This window comes from Cnephaeus nilssonii (genome assembly GCF_951640355.1).
Source record: "Cnephaeus nilssonii genome assembly, chromosome: 9".
NCBI classification, from domain to species: Eukaryota; Metazoa; Chordata; class Mammalia; order Chiroptera; family Vespertilionidae; genus Cnephaeus; species Cnephaeus nilssonii.
This window is the reverse complement of record NC_137080.1, coordinates 89,936,933-89,951,573: the sequence shown is the minus strand read 5'-3', so window position 1 is coordinate 89,951,573 and position 14,641 is coordinate 89,936,933. Positions and strand designations below refer to the sequence as shown.

The following is a 14,641-nucleotide window of genomic DNA, read 5'->3' as shown; positions in this document are numbered from 1 at the left end:
AGCCCCCACAGGCAGACACTTCAGAAAGCCACGTTTGAAAGCCCTCCCTGCTAGGATTGCTTCATCACCATTTCTTGGGACCGTAGGGGGCCTATGGGAAGTGGAGTCGTCTCTCTGCCCCCACCTCCTGCTGTGTCTGCCCAGGGGGTTCCAATACTCTGACAGCCAGCAGCGGGCAGGAATGACTTGCCGGCCTCTAGGGGGTGCCTCTCCTAACTGGCAATGTTCCAGAAGGACTTGTTGCCCGGAGGACTTTCCTGTCCCCATCACTGTTCCCTGAGCTTTCGTCCCGATTTCGTCTGCCCCATAGTGTCTGATGTCAGAACATACTGTTTCAGCCAGGGCAGTCCCAAGAACTCCAGATGGCGAGGCCTCAGCCTCCATGTCCCCTCCCTGGTTGGGTGCAGGAGGAAGTGTAGGGTGAGCCATGAGGAGGCCAGGCCAGCCACTGCCCATCCTGACCTGGGTGTAGAGGGGCTCATAGATGTCCACGCCGTTGTCCTGGCTGTGGGACAGGGTGTCGGAGCCGCGCTTCCAGATGAAGCGGGCGGGCGGGTTGGAGTTGACCGTGCAGCGCAGGAACACCGTCTTCTCCTGGTAGAAGTTGCCTCGAACGTCGCTCACTGTCTGGTGCACCGTCAGCACCGGCTCGTCCAGGTCTGCAAGGGCACAGCCCCGGTGGAGTCAGGACTGGGTGACCCCTCGGTGGGGGGCTTGGGCTCCTGACAGCCCTCAGGGAACGCTGAGCCACCCTCAAGGATGCTTCCAGAAAGCCAGATGCGCTCCCAGCCCTGCACGCCTGACCAACCTTTAGAACCAGGGGACTGGACTTGATGACTTCCCAGCTGTCCCGCCCTCCCCAGGGACCGGCATGGGGGCTGTCTATCTTCACCCTCCCAGCATGGGATGGAGGAAGCAGATGCGCCTGGAAATGGGGAAACCCTGGTTCATATCCCAGGCTAGCTATTAATTTGTAGTGAGACCTGCCTAAGTCCCTCCCTGCCAGTTTCCTCAGTAGTAAATTGGACTAGATTGGTGGTTCTCACCCCTGTTTGCACAATAGAATCACATGGAGATTTCCTTTTTAATACCGATGCCTGGAAGAGCTCATTAACGGTGTCAGAAATCAGAAGAGTGATTGCCTCTAAGAAGATTACTGACGGCGGGGGTATGAGGGAACTTTCCAGTTCCTGGAGGTTCTCTTGAACGGGGTTGTTTGCACCGGCACATACACATGTAAGAATTCATTCAGTTGTACATTTGTGACTAGTGCACTCTATCGCATGTAGGTTAATCTTCAATTAAAAAAAAAATCCCAATGTCGGGGCCCCACCCCCAGTCAATTACATCAGAATCTCTGAAAGCGGGGCCCAGACATCGGTATTTTTTAAAAGGATCCCCCAGAGATTCTAATGTGCAACCAGGATTGTGAACCGAAGGCACCATCATTCCACATGCATACATCCTTCAGTGGGTGTTCCAACATCCCAGCCTTCTGTCCTCCTTCCACAGTCCACTGAGATAAAAATCATTACCAAGGCCATGGGCAGAGGGGGGGCAGTGATGAAGTTCAGGGCGTGCCTGCCAGCCCCTTCCAGCACCAATAACTCGAGAAATGACCCTCCGTCCCAGAGTTTGGCAGGCAGGCCCCTGGGTGGCTGATGGGGGACAGAAGAGAGGACCTGGGGTCCCATTGCTCACCACTCTATGGGGCTCCACTGGGGGAGTGTGAGGTGTCTTTAATGGGTAAGTTCATTGTAGACATTAAGATTGTATAAACCAGGCCCCTGGGCCTGGCCCCACAGGTGCTGGGTACCTGGGTCAGCCTGGATAGGCACAGAGGCGGGTGGCAAGCTGGGAGATAGCCTCTTGGGTTTAAGGGAATATCCATGGAGGCAGGTAGGGACTGGGGGCTTCCCATTCAAGCAGCAAGGACTGAGGGGTGCTTGCTCCTGCACGTGGTGGGGTAAGGACGTTTCAGAGCTGCCCTGGGACAAAAGCAGAGGCATGAGGTGTGTGGGAAGGGCGCTGGACCAAATGAAGAGACCTATGTCCCTGAACAAATCATGAGCCCTTGGTACCTCAGTTTCTTCATCTGTGGAATGGGTATACTCCAACCTGTCTTGCCCTCTTGCAGGGATGTTGCGAGATTCATAAGGGATTACAGACGGGAAAGTGTGAGTGGCATAGGGTAGTACACATCGGAGGAACTAGGGATGCAGCAGTGATTCCCTCTCTAGCAGGGGCGAGAGGAAGTGTCTACTGTCCTCCACGGAGGTGTCGGTTTCCTATGGGACTCCACCCCCACTCCTCCTTCCCAGCCTGAGCCCCAGGGGGTCTCCCGATGCCAGGATGGACAGGGCGGGGCCAGGACAGACAGCAAGGACGCCAACTCACACTGCACGTCCACGCGGATGGACTTGATGGCGGGCACGCCCACGCCGTTCTCGGCTTTGCAGTAGTAGCGTCCGCCCTGCGTGCGCGCGATGCGCTCGATGCGCAGAGTCTCATTGAACACGGATGTCTCCTGGAACTTGTCGGACGCGCTGCCCGCAGTCTTGGTCCACCGCACCTGGGCAGGCAGGGAGGAGCAGATGCAGACCCCGCAGTGAGGGTGGGGGCCTCCAGGGCCTCCTGAACCCTGCAATGTGTCTCCCCTCCAGCCCCGTGGTTTTTCACAAGCTTACGTGGCCTAGGAAACCAACCCAAACAGACTTGTGGGAATGCGCAGGCAAGGTAGGCCATGGCAGCAAAGAGCCTGGGGAATCGGGGGTCAGATGGATAAGGCTTTAAAGCAGGCAGTATGTGCAGTGCTTGGAGCATGGATTTGTGGACACGTCACCCAACCTCTCCTGCCTTCCTTTCCTCGTTTGTAAAATGGAGAACACTGCCGCCCTCCGGGGGTGACTGGGGCAGTAAAGTAATGTATGCTTAGTGCCTGGAAGGCTTCAGATTTCTCATCTGTGCCAGAGGTCTAGGTGGTAGCGTGTCCACGATGGCCTGGAATGATGCCTGCCTCCTGGGGTTCACACCTCTCTGTAGTCCCCTCCCACTTAGTGCCAGGGATGGTCTGTGTGACCAATGGAATAGGGCAGGCAGGAGTGATGATGGTACGTCACTTCCAAGATCAGGTTGTGAAAGACTGTGGTTCCCATCTTGGTTGCTTTCTCGCTCTGGGGAAAGCCAGCTGTCATGTCATGAGCACCCCTATGGAGAGACCCACAGGGAGGAAGGGAGCCTCAGGTCAGCACCTGGAAGTGGCCTGGAAGGGGCTGTGCCAGCCCAGTCAGTCCTCAAATGACTACAGCCGGTGAGAGACCCGGAGCCAGCGCCAGCCAGCTCCGCCGCTGCACCGTGCCTACCCCACAGAACCCATGAGACAATGGTGTTCATTGCTTTAAGCCCTAGTTTTGGAGGACTTGTTCTATAGCAATAGATAACTATATTATGTAGCATAATACCCACTCTGCAGGGTCATTGTGATGTTCAGAAACAAAGTATGTAAAGCACCTAGGTGTGGGGCCTGGTATACACTGAGTGGCCAGATTATTATGATCTCTGAATGCATAATAATCTGGCCACTCTGTGTGTGTGTGTGTGTGTGTGTGTGTGTGTGTGTGTGTGTGTGTATGAGAGGCCTGGTGCATGAATTTGTGCATGGGTGAGGTCCGGCCAGCCTGGCCAAGGGGAGGGGACATGGGCGGTTGGCCGGCCTGCCTGCTGGTCGAACTCCTGGTTGAGGGGACAATTTGCATATTAGCCTTTTATTATTTAGGATATACACTGAGTGGCCAGATTATTATGCATTCAGAGATCATAATAATCTGGCCACTCAGTGTATATGAGTCACTCAATAAATGGCCATTATTAACATTGCCTTAGATGATGGGACACTATCACCCAAGAAACTGGAGCTACTTTCAAAGTGCCAGGGGCTCGAGAACAACGGAACAGTTTCAGATGACTAAGTGCTAAGGATCGGAGGGTGAGATAGGGGCGCTTCCACCTAAAGCTGAGGAGGATTGCTTGTTACTGAGACAGGGCAAGGGCCCTGAGCCTGGTGACGAGGTCAGGCCACAGGTCGTAAAAACAAAAAGGCTGGGAGAAGCCGGTGAAAGGACAACCTTCTCACGCCGGGAGGGGCCCCCGCAGGCCGTAACGTTGCTCCTCTCATCCCCGCGACACACAACCCTACCCTCATGGGCTTAGAGCTTACAGAACGTGGGGAAGGATACAGGCCGTTTCAGGCAATCCGCACTTAGACCAGAAGGTGCTTTGGAGAGAGAACAAGGCCATGAAAGTATTTTTTCTTTTTGAATTTGACTTGGGCGGTTTTAACATGCTTGTCTAGATGGCGTTTGCTTCCACGCTGCTTAGGACGTGGTTTGCTTTACCCATCCCTGTCTGTGGTGTAGCTTTATGGCTGCCGATGGCCAATACACAAGGGTGCACAGGTTCCCACCAGGTTTTATGTTAGTTTCTCCGCTTAGGGTTTCCTCACCACTTGGATAGCGCAAGACATCGACAAGCTTAGGGTCACGCGCTCTCCGAGGAGACTGTGTGCACCCACATCCTGAAGCAGAGGGTCTGCTCCCTGCTGTGACTCTGGGCTGAGGGACAGGGGTCTCTGGTCTCCACTCATAGGCGGTGCCACTCGTGTCGAGCTTCCAGCGTTAGAGAGAGCCCAGCTCCAGCTCCCAGCCATGGACGGCCCTGTGGCCTCCACTCACGCCCCCTCCGTGTGTGCATGAACCCTACTCCCCCTGAGGTCCAAGTGCTCCCCCGCCCTCCAGGGACCAGGTTCTTCAGCTTCTGCTCACCACCATGGATTCCTTCCGCATGTTGGCCCGAGGGGTTCCCTCTCTTGACATTGGAGTGGAGAATGCCCTGCCCACTCAGTCCCCCACACAGTGGGCCATGAGATGGGGCTGCTCCCCTAAGAGACTAGATGCTCCATGATAACAGGAACGTAGCTATATCCTTGTGCCCCATCACAGGGCTTGGCACATAGCAGGTACGCAATAAATCTTTGTTGTCATGAAACGAGTGAAAAGGGGAACGGAAGGCGTTTCAGGAGATGACCTGTGAGCCGCAGTGGTTAAAGGAGCCGGATGTACTGGGCAAGTGCGACTGGAACCCAGGGTGTGAGGAGAATGCCAGGGGGAGCTGAGACAGGAAAGGCAGGAGGGGGCCGGGTTGTGGGAGGTCTTCAGTTCTACCTCCAGGAACCTGAGCTGAGTCTGGTTGGTAACAGGGAGCCATCGAAGGTTTCTGAGCAGGGCAATGATAGGCTGTAGCTGGCTGGAGGATGAGGATTGGGGTCAGGGTGCAGGAATGGGTTGGAGGGGGGAGACTCGGGAGAATGGGAGGCCAGTTAGAGTCCACTGCAGGGCACCAAGGAACAGGACTGAAAGGCTGGCCTAGAGGAGCAATGAGGAGGAGAGAGGAGAAGACCCATGCACGGGCATAAAAAGAAAGGCCTCAGAGGCTGGCTATATGTGGGGAATGAGATGGGCCAGAGTCAAATATGAGCCCAGGGGGTGGAGCCTAGATAGCAGGAAAAACAATGAAACCTTGGATGGAAATAGAAAAATGGAGGCTTGTACATACGGCCACAACCACAGATGACTCAGACACAGGGGACCCCCACAGATGGCGAGTGCAGCCTTAGGGAGAGATGGCCCAGCTGCCTCCCTGGCGTCAGGGAGAACCATCCCTAATCGTCACACCTGACACAACACCGGCCTGCAGGCTGGCAGCACCGCTTTCGCCTCTAAACAAGCCCCTGAGAAGGAGCAAGCAGCAGTCATAGCGTCAGGAAGAGTCTTTGGGGGGTGTCTTGGCCATCTGCTCGTCTCAAGGCCCAACCTACTAAAGCCACCCCTGTTCCCAAAATTGTCCTGAAAAGGGGATTTCATATTTCACTCTCCTCCTAGGTTCCAATCGAAACCTTTTCTGCTGCTCTTAAAGGTCACGGCAGCTCACCAGCAAATTGCACCCCTCCCTCCAGCCCACCGCCTCCCCCCTCCCCCCAGCAGCTCTCAGCGATAACCAGCCTCGGCTTCCTGTCTGAACCATTCTGTTGGTCTGGGAAAGATTCACCTGGCATTTCCAGATTCCCAGCATCTGTTGCTTTCTAATTGCTTTGCGTCTTTTAATCTCCAGAGTGTAGGGCTTGTCTACCAGAAGCCTCCGAAAGTAGAGATTGTATTAAATGTTGCTGGCAATTCCTGGAGTCCCCAATCCAAAGACGGATGCCCTGGGAGGAGGTGTGCCCAGCTACAGAGAACACTGGTTCTGCATTCAAATTCTGCGTCCACTGTGTGACCTTGGGAGTTTACCTAACCTCCCTGAACCTCAGTTTCCAAATATGAGCCCAGGGTTTGAGCCTAAGTAGCAGGAAAAACAATGGTTGTGATGAGCCAACGAGAAAACACTGGAGAAAGCCCCTCCCCTAGCGCCTGGCACACGGCCTCTAACAGGGGCTGAAGATGCATCTGAGGATGTGTCTGCTCACAGACACGAGGGATGGTGTGGAATCGAATAACTGACACTCGGCTTTTCCCCTTGGCCATCAATGTGTTCAGGGGAATAAGCCCGCAGCCTCCAGCCCTTCCCCCAGAGAGTTCATTTTCCAGCTACTTCCCCAGCCCATCTCCTACCTTCTGTGTCTTTGCCACTGTCGCCCCTAGTCCCCAACCCCTGCTTCGGCTTCTCAAGCTGCAATCCCAGAGTGGGGGTGGGGGTGGGGGTGGGGGTGGGGGAGGGGAGGGAGGAGGGGCCGCACAGGCTGGATGGGGGCCTACCTGGGGCCGAGGGTGCCCGGTGACGAGGCACTGCAGCACCAGGGTGTCGCCCTCCCGGATGGTGTAGACGCGCTCACTGATGTTGTCCTCTTTCACCACACACGCCTGGCCCGCGTGGACGATCTGGGCCTGGGCTGGAGCTGACAGAGAGCGGGGAGGTTTAGACAAGAGGCACCAGGGCGAGAAGGGATCTGAGACTCCCTCCTGAGCATGCCTGAGGAGGGGTCAGCCCAGACCTTCCTTCCCAGGTCATTCTTTGGAGGCCTGACCCCATGGAGCTCAGAAAGAATCTTCCCCGAGCCCGCAGGCCGGAACCAGAGAGGCAGGGAACTCAGGGGCACTTCCTCCCCATCCCACACCCTAGCAGGAGACCTGTGCTCTTCAATGAGCTGGTGAGGGGGAGGGGCTTTGTAATCGTACAGACTGGTCACCACCCAATGAGCATCACCGTACAGACTGGTCATCACCCAGTGAGCATCACTGTACAGACGGGTCACCACCCAGTGAGCACCACCGTACAGATGGGTCATCACCCAGTGAGCATCACCGTACAGACAGATCATCACCCAGTGAGCATCACTGTACAGACTGGTCACCACCCAGTGAGCATCACCGTACAGACTGGTCATCACCCAGTGAGCATCACCATACAGACGGGTCATCACCCAGTGAGCATCCCCGTACAGACTGGTCATCACCCAGTGAGCATCACCAGGCAGACGGGTCATCACCCAGTGAGCATCACCGTGCAGACGGGTCATCACCCAGTGAGCATCACCGTACAGACGGGTCACCACCCAGTGAGCACCACCGTACAGATTGGTCATCACCCAGTGAGCATCACCGTACAGACGGATCATCACCCAGTGAGCATCACTGTACAGATGGGTCATCACCCAGTGAGCATCACCGTACAGACGGGTCATCACCCAGTGAGCATCCCCGTACAGACGGGTCATCAGCCAGTGAGCATCACCGTACAGACGGGTCATCTCCCAGTGAGCATCACCATACAGATGAGTCATCACCCAGTGAGCATCACCGTACAGACGGGTCATCACCCAGTGAGCACCACCGTACAGACGGGTCATCACCCATTGAGCATCACCGTGCAGACGGGTCATCACCCAGTGAGCATCACCGTACAGACGGGTCATCACCCAGTGAGCATCACCGTACAGACGGGTCATCTCCCAGTGAGCATCCCCGTCTTAGCAGCCCTGCAGGGAGGCTGCTGGTGCTCCACCCAGCTTCCCGCATCCGGTCGGTGCTTCCACCCGCTGCTCTGAGTGGTGGCTGTGGGTGCAGAGCTCACCTCACAGGGACTTGCCCTTAGCCAGCGCTTGGCCCAGAAATGCCTAGGAGGTCACCCTTCCCCGATATGCACACCCGCTCAATGACTGGCAAACACGGGTGCAAACGCTAGTCCTCTTGCCTCGAGATGGGATGACGGTGGTGCTGTTCGCGCTCCAGCTTCACCTCCCCCACCCCCACCCCGGCCTCCCCAGACCCTAGGAACAGGCAAAGGCTAAGTCAGTTGAACCACATTTTTGCCCAGCTGCTTCCCTCATCCCCTCAGTTTCTCCTGAGAGCTTTTACCCACCCCCAACCATCTTAGAACGCTTACCCTAAGAGTCCCCAACCCCACAGACTACACACTCCCTTTCCCCAAAGCCCGGTTAATTTTCCCGTATTGCTCCCTGAGCCTGTGCCAGCATTTTCTCCAAGAGACAGGAGTTCTCCCAGGGGGACCAGAAGTTCTAAAAAAAACTGGCTCCCCCTGACCTCTCTCCCAGTGCCCAGGGCTGGGGGGACCCAGAGGGAAATGACGGAACTGGAAAAGCCCCTCCCTCAGTGTCAGCCCCCCTGTCCTAAAGGCAAACCAGCCCCACCCCACAAAGGCGTGGGCTCCCGGAAGGAGGACAGAGCCCGCTAGTTCACACCTGTCTGCTCACAGGTGATGGTGGAGGGAGTGGAGGTGGGAGAGCTGTAGGGTACGAGGGCCACAGGGAGTGAACGCAGAGCCCTTGCCCTAAAGAGGTGCACAGCGGTGAGATCAAGCCTGTGCATAAAATGTGCAACTTCCCCCAGGAAGCCCCCGCTGACCTACACAAGCCCTCCTTTTGTATGGTTACTCCCCCAGCACAACAGCAAGGCATCCATCTGTGTGTCATCGAATTCAGGTCCTTGTCTTCCTGCCACCAGGCTGGGAACTCCTACTGGATGAGCCCCCTCCACGGCTGACGTCTCCAAGGCACGTATTCCCTTTGGAGGAGTACTGGCCAGCAGCAAGGTAGCCAGACCCCTGACCGTGGCATTTCAGTTTGTCCATCACCCCACCCCACCCCACCCCACCCCCACCCCCACCCCCACTGAGTTTCGTTAGCATGAGTCAGCGTCCCACACTTTGCTCACCCCCGGGATGTCTGGAACCGTGTTTCTAACCCTGAACCATAGAAACCCCCACAGCGTTGCAGGCCCCCAAAGGGGCTCTGTCCCGCGTAACCTCAGCCTCCCCTCCACACACCCCAGGGCGGCACTGCCAACAGCATCATCTTCTGATTCCAAAGGCAACCAGGCCAGGGCCCCTGTCAGAGGCCCCAGGACATAATATAATCCCTCCATCTCGTCAGTCCGCCAAACAACAAATGCTCTGAGCCGCTGCCCTGCAGGTGCTGACGAAGCTGGGGTGGGGGGGGGGCGGGGGGAGCCAGGGACCAGCTCGGAAAGAGCATCTTTGGGGAAACGGGTAGCAAACAGAAAAACAGAAACGAACCGGATGGTTTCCGAGTGCGCTTGGTGCTAAGACGACTCTGAAGCAGGGGCATGTGACAAGGGACAGTGGGCAGGGGAGAGGCCAGCTTTAGAGAGATGGAAAGAGCTGACAACCTGGGATGAATTCCTGGCTCTGCTACCCACGAGCTGGGTGACACTGGGTAAGTTACTCAATCTCTCTGAGCCTCGGCCTCTTCATTTATAAAATGGGAACAATAATGCCTTCTCCTAGGGCTGGTGTGAGGGTTTAAAAAAATATGTACAGCCCTAGCCGGTTTGCTCAGTGGATAGAGCGCCGGCCCATAGACTGAAGGGTCCCGGGTTCGATTCCAGTTAAGGGCATATACTTTGGTTGCAGGCCTGATCCCCAGCCCTGGTCAGGGTGCGTGCAGGAGGCAACCAATCGATGTCTCTCTCACATCCATGTTTCTGTCTCTGTGTCTCTCCTCCCTCCCCTTTCCACTCTCTCTAAAAATCAATGGGAAAATATCTTCGGGGGAGGATTAACCAAAAAACAAACAAAAAGACGATATGTGTAAAACACCTAGCTGGACAGTATGCATGTGTTCTTTTGCTAAATGACAGCTCCTGAGATGGTCACATAGGAGGGAGGATTGGGAAAAGGCAGGCCCCCTCTACACTCCAGGGTGCAAACACTCAAAGCAGACATTGCACCGGTGAGGATGCTTCATGAATACCGTCAAGACTCCTGCTGAGGGCTCTGCATGGCTAAAGGGGGCTTGGGAACCAGGGAGGGGGTGCCCTTCAGCAAGCACCCCTTTTACCATAACCCTCACCCAGTTTTCAGCGAGTTATTTTGTGACTTTCAGCAAGTTACTTAAACCTTCATTTTCTCAGTTGTGAAATGGGGTTGTTGTAAGGAATAAATAAGTAAACTCAGGTGAAGTGTTTAAAACAGGGTCTGGCACACAGTGAACCATCGAACCGTGTCCGCCAGCACTTTATTCTATAGATCAGGCATCCTCAAACTACGGCCCGCGGGCCACATGCGGGTGTTTTTGCCGTTTTGTTTTTTTACTTCAAAATAAGATATGTGCAGTGTGCATAGGGATTTGTTCATAGTTTTTTTTAAACTATAGTCCGGCCCTCCAACGGTCTGAGGGACAGTGAACTGGCCCCCTGTTTAAAAAGTTTGAGGACCCCTGCTAGTATAGATGATCCCGCGCTGCCCTCAGGAGCCCACCTGCCCGGGCCTGAGGCCCGAATGACAGGACCCACAGGTGATGAAGGCGATGTATTCCTGGGGCCACGGCACAGCTGCAAGCTCCTCGCCTTGGTTCTGAGAGGCAGACAGGGCAACGGAGCCTGCGGAGGCAGAGGAGACGGAGGCGTGGAGAAGGAAATCCCGTCACTCACTGACCCAGAGCAGCACGGGGACTCGAACCCAGGCCTTCCACCTGGTAGCCTGGAACTCAGTCCACTGGCCCAATCGTCCTCAGAGGCCCCCATCCCCGCCCTGGGTCGCCAGGGAGCCTGTCACAGCACATTCCCGGGCCCACGCGGAACCGCCAGCTCTGGCTCTCCAGGCGCGGCCTCGGAGTTCGGATTTGTTCCAGGTTCCCGGGAAGTTCGGAGGCCCCACAGGGTTTGATGGTCTCTGCTTGGTATCACATTGCGGACAGAAAGCAGGACGGGACTTTGGAGCCAGTTATGTTTCCCTGCCTCTGGTCTCATCTCGCTTTCCGAGCTCTACAATAAACCACATGAGAAAAGGGAAACGGTGTCCCCCGACCTGTGTGCCATAAAGTGTTCATCCATAGTCCACCGCCAAGCAGGACGCTGCCTGCTTCTCTCCTCAGAGCCTCGGCCCACAAGAGCATGTGATTAAAGGCTCTGAAAAGTCCTGCAGTAAACACACCCGCTAACTTGGTTTAATCCAGTGCTTTCCAAGTGTATTTGACCATAAAGCCCTGTCTTCACAGAGTATCTCTTAGCATCTTGAGAGACAGAAGTGTTGTATCTAACAAGTGGAGAAGTGCTGATCCGATGCTCAACACAAAACTAAGGCTGTGGAGTCAAGTAACACCCCTCCCCCCCGACGCCCCAGCACACACCACATGCCAGTCCCTTGGCTGAGAACAGGAAATGGCATGAGAGATGTCACCCATGGGGCAACTTCATCCTGAGGACGGCTGAGGCAGAAATAGCAAGTCCCAACAGAGTGCTTCTGGCCAATCAGCTCACTCCTTTCTTCCCCCAAAAGAAGACACCTCAAATTGTGGGTGCCGGTGGGGACTGTGGCACCCCGCAGGCCCAGTGAGGAAGCCACACACTCTACGGCTCACGTGAAGGCTAATTCAACCTGCCCACGGGGCTTCCGAAGAGGATTCTCACTGGCGCCTAGAAGGGGAGTTTCATCAAGGACCCCCTGCCCCATAAGAGAACGTCCTCCTGGCTGCTAGCCGAGGGGGGGGGGGGTGCTGACAAATGCGTGGGGGTGCAGCAGTACATGCAGAGCAAACAAGGCAGGCCGACAGCCAGCGCATGGAAACCTGAACTTAAAGCCCCATCAGCTTTCCGTCAGGTTCCCTCCACCCACATGTGAAAAGGTCAATCGCAGCCAAGTGGGGGCTGTGGTCCTGCTCCCGGCTCCTGCCTCCTTCAGGGGAAGGGTGTCTGCAGGCGGGAAACTTCCAAACAGAGCGGAGTGCGGGGAGGGCCAGGAGAGAAAGGAGGAGGGGCTGCGACCTCCCGACTTCCCCACCTGGCGTCGGTTCTAGCTGCCCAGTTGCCAGAAGGCAGGCCAAGGCCCACCGCCCTAACCGCCTCCCGCGGCATCGCCGAGTGTTCTGGGCCAGGCAACATGGAATCGGGATCTGTGTTCTGGTCCTGGCTTCCATCAGACCATCATCCAACAAATCCTTGTGAGTGGGAGGGACTGAGCTTGGTCCTGGAGTGCAGGGGTATATGTGGGGAATGAGATGGGACAGAGTCAAATATGAGCCCAGGCCCTGCCCTAGGGAAGTGTATGGGCTGGAGGAGCTGGGCTAAAGGCCTGGGAGAGGCAGAGAGGAAGTAGGGAGGGCTCACTGTGAGCTGGAGTTATGTCCCAGGTCTCCCCCACCATAACATAACAATAGCAGAACAATGTACACATAGCATAACAATTTACTCTGTGCAAACATTGCACTGAGTGCTTTATATCTTATTTATTGCTCATACAAGTCTATTATTGTTCCCATTTGTCAGATGAGGAAGCTGAGGCTCAGCAAGGTTAACTAAGTTGCCCAAGGGTGCCCTGCTGGTTGGGTGTCTGTCTGACCTCTGTGCTCAGCCCCATGTATTTCCAGTTCCCGAGTGTTCACACAGTGGGAGGACACACAGGACCAGTCACTGGTAGGACAGTCCTGTGTGGCATCCTTTAAACTGTCCCTCCTCCGCCTTCCCAGCTCCTGGTATGCACATGTTTATCGATCCTTTTATGCATGTAATGCAAATGGACACTAAATAATTTAGTGAGGTTAACAATGCTGAAATATTAACAGGCTTTTCTCTTTTAATTAGCTGCTCAGAGAATGGCGGCCAGGCCTGGGAGTAGGCTGTCTGGGCAGGTGCCTGACCAGCTCCGCCCGGCCTCCTTCTCCCAGGGATGATGCTTATGGGCCGCCCCTGTGGACCATCGACCTGGATGACCCCGCCCTCTGTGCTCTCCACAGCGGGGGTTTGCCCTGGCCTCCCCACCCACCGTGCTGGCTTCGGAGGTGGCTGAGCCTGTCCTCTGTTCACGGCCAGCCAGGATGGGCCAGGCGACTTCTCAGGAGCTCTCCAGGTCTTGGGGGGTTGGGGGGCTCCAATTCTATGAGGGGAAAGCCAGTTTGAAACAGTCCCACCATCTCTTCTGGCCTCGCCTTCATGCGGGTCATCTGGAGGAGACGCACAGCACACTGTGTCCTGCCCACCCCTGGACATTCTCTCAGGTCATTAGGCCTTGGTCCAAGCCAGCTCCCTCGCCATCCTCCCTCTCACTCCCTGCCTCCCAACCCTTCAAGGGCACACACAGTCGCCTGATAATGTGCCATTGATCCATCGATTGCTCTGTAACATTTCCTGAGCGTCTATTCGTGAACCGCCCTGCCCTCAGCGCCAGGATGCAGAGCGCATGAGGCCCAGCGCTCCTCACTGAAGACGCTCTGCCCTCCCTCGCTGCAGACCACACTGAAGTCTGCTCGCACCACCAGGGCTTCTTTGCTCATCAAAATCAACCCTCTATTCAGCTGACCTCCCCTTTGGCTCCAGCCCGAGTGCGTGTGTCACTGACCTCTGAGAGTGTGTGTCGCTGACCTCCGGGTACAAGGGTGCTGTCACTGAGTGTGGGAGCAGGCCCAGCGGAGCGGATCAGTGTCCCCATAATGGAGCATAAAACCTCGCTGTGCTCTCGCGTCAGATGCAGGCCTGCTGCTGCTTGCCCAGCCTGCAACTGTTTACAGGGCCGGGCCCATGTGCAGAGCCTGGCGCTTCTGGCAGAGCCAACATCCTGGCAGCCTCCTCTGCTGAGAGCAGTGGACAGTCCATCTGTGCCCAGTCCCGAGGAATGTGCGGCACCACTGCACCCACATCCTGGCCTCATCAGCAGGCACACGGGTTCTGAGTGCCAGATTATGCCATAGACTCTCCATTGTCTGAGCGTCAGTGGAAGTCTAGCCTGCCCGCCACGCGTGGGACTCTGGGATACCGGGCCAGGCCACGGACAGCCTGTAAACGAGGACTCCGAGGTCCCCTGGGGGACACAATAAAGGGACTTCTCCCTGGCAGGCCCCGGAACACTGGGATCAAAACTCTCAACAATGAGGGCACTTGGGGCAACTCTAAGCAGCGCAGGCAGGACACTCGGGAAGAGAGCAGAAAGGCACAGGCCTCAGGTCGGGCATCCGTCACCCAAGGCTGTAACTGCCAGTCTGAGCGGCTGCCCTCGTGGGAGGGGTAGGAGGTAGGGTTCTGTCTCTCACCAAATGACTATGTGACCTTGGGCAAGTCATTTATTTAACTTCTTGAAGCCTCAGTTTCTTCATCTGCAAAATGGGGATAATACTACATGAGAG

General features: G+C 56.0%; 1 protein-coding gene across 2 annotated transcripts in view; it reads right to left on the bottom strand.

Annotated features, from left to right (window-relative positions):
• MDGA1 (MAM domain containing glycosylphosphatidylinositol anchor 1) overlaps nucleotides 1-14,641 on the bottom strand; it is a 55,820-nt gene that overhangs the window by 20,748 nt on the left and 20,431 nt on the right. For both annotated transcript variants that reach the window (XM_079780628.1, XM_079780627.1), the window contains exons 2-4: nucleotides 6,807-6,946; nucleotides 2,398-2,572; nucleotides 463-659 (exon numbers count right to left, since the gene is read on the bottom strand). In XM_079780628.1, the coding sequence (XP_079636754.1) occupies nucleotides 463-659; nucleotides 2,398-2,572; nucleotides 6,807-6,946 (512 nt within the window). The remainder of the gene's footprint in view (nucleotides 1-462; nucleotides 660-2,397; nucleotides 2,573-6,806; nucleotides 6,947-14,641) is intronic.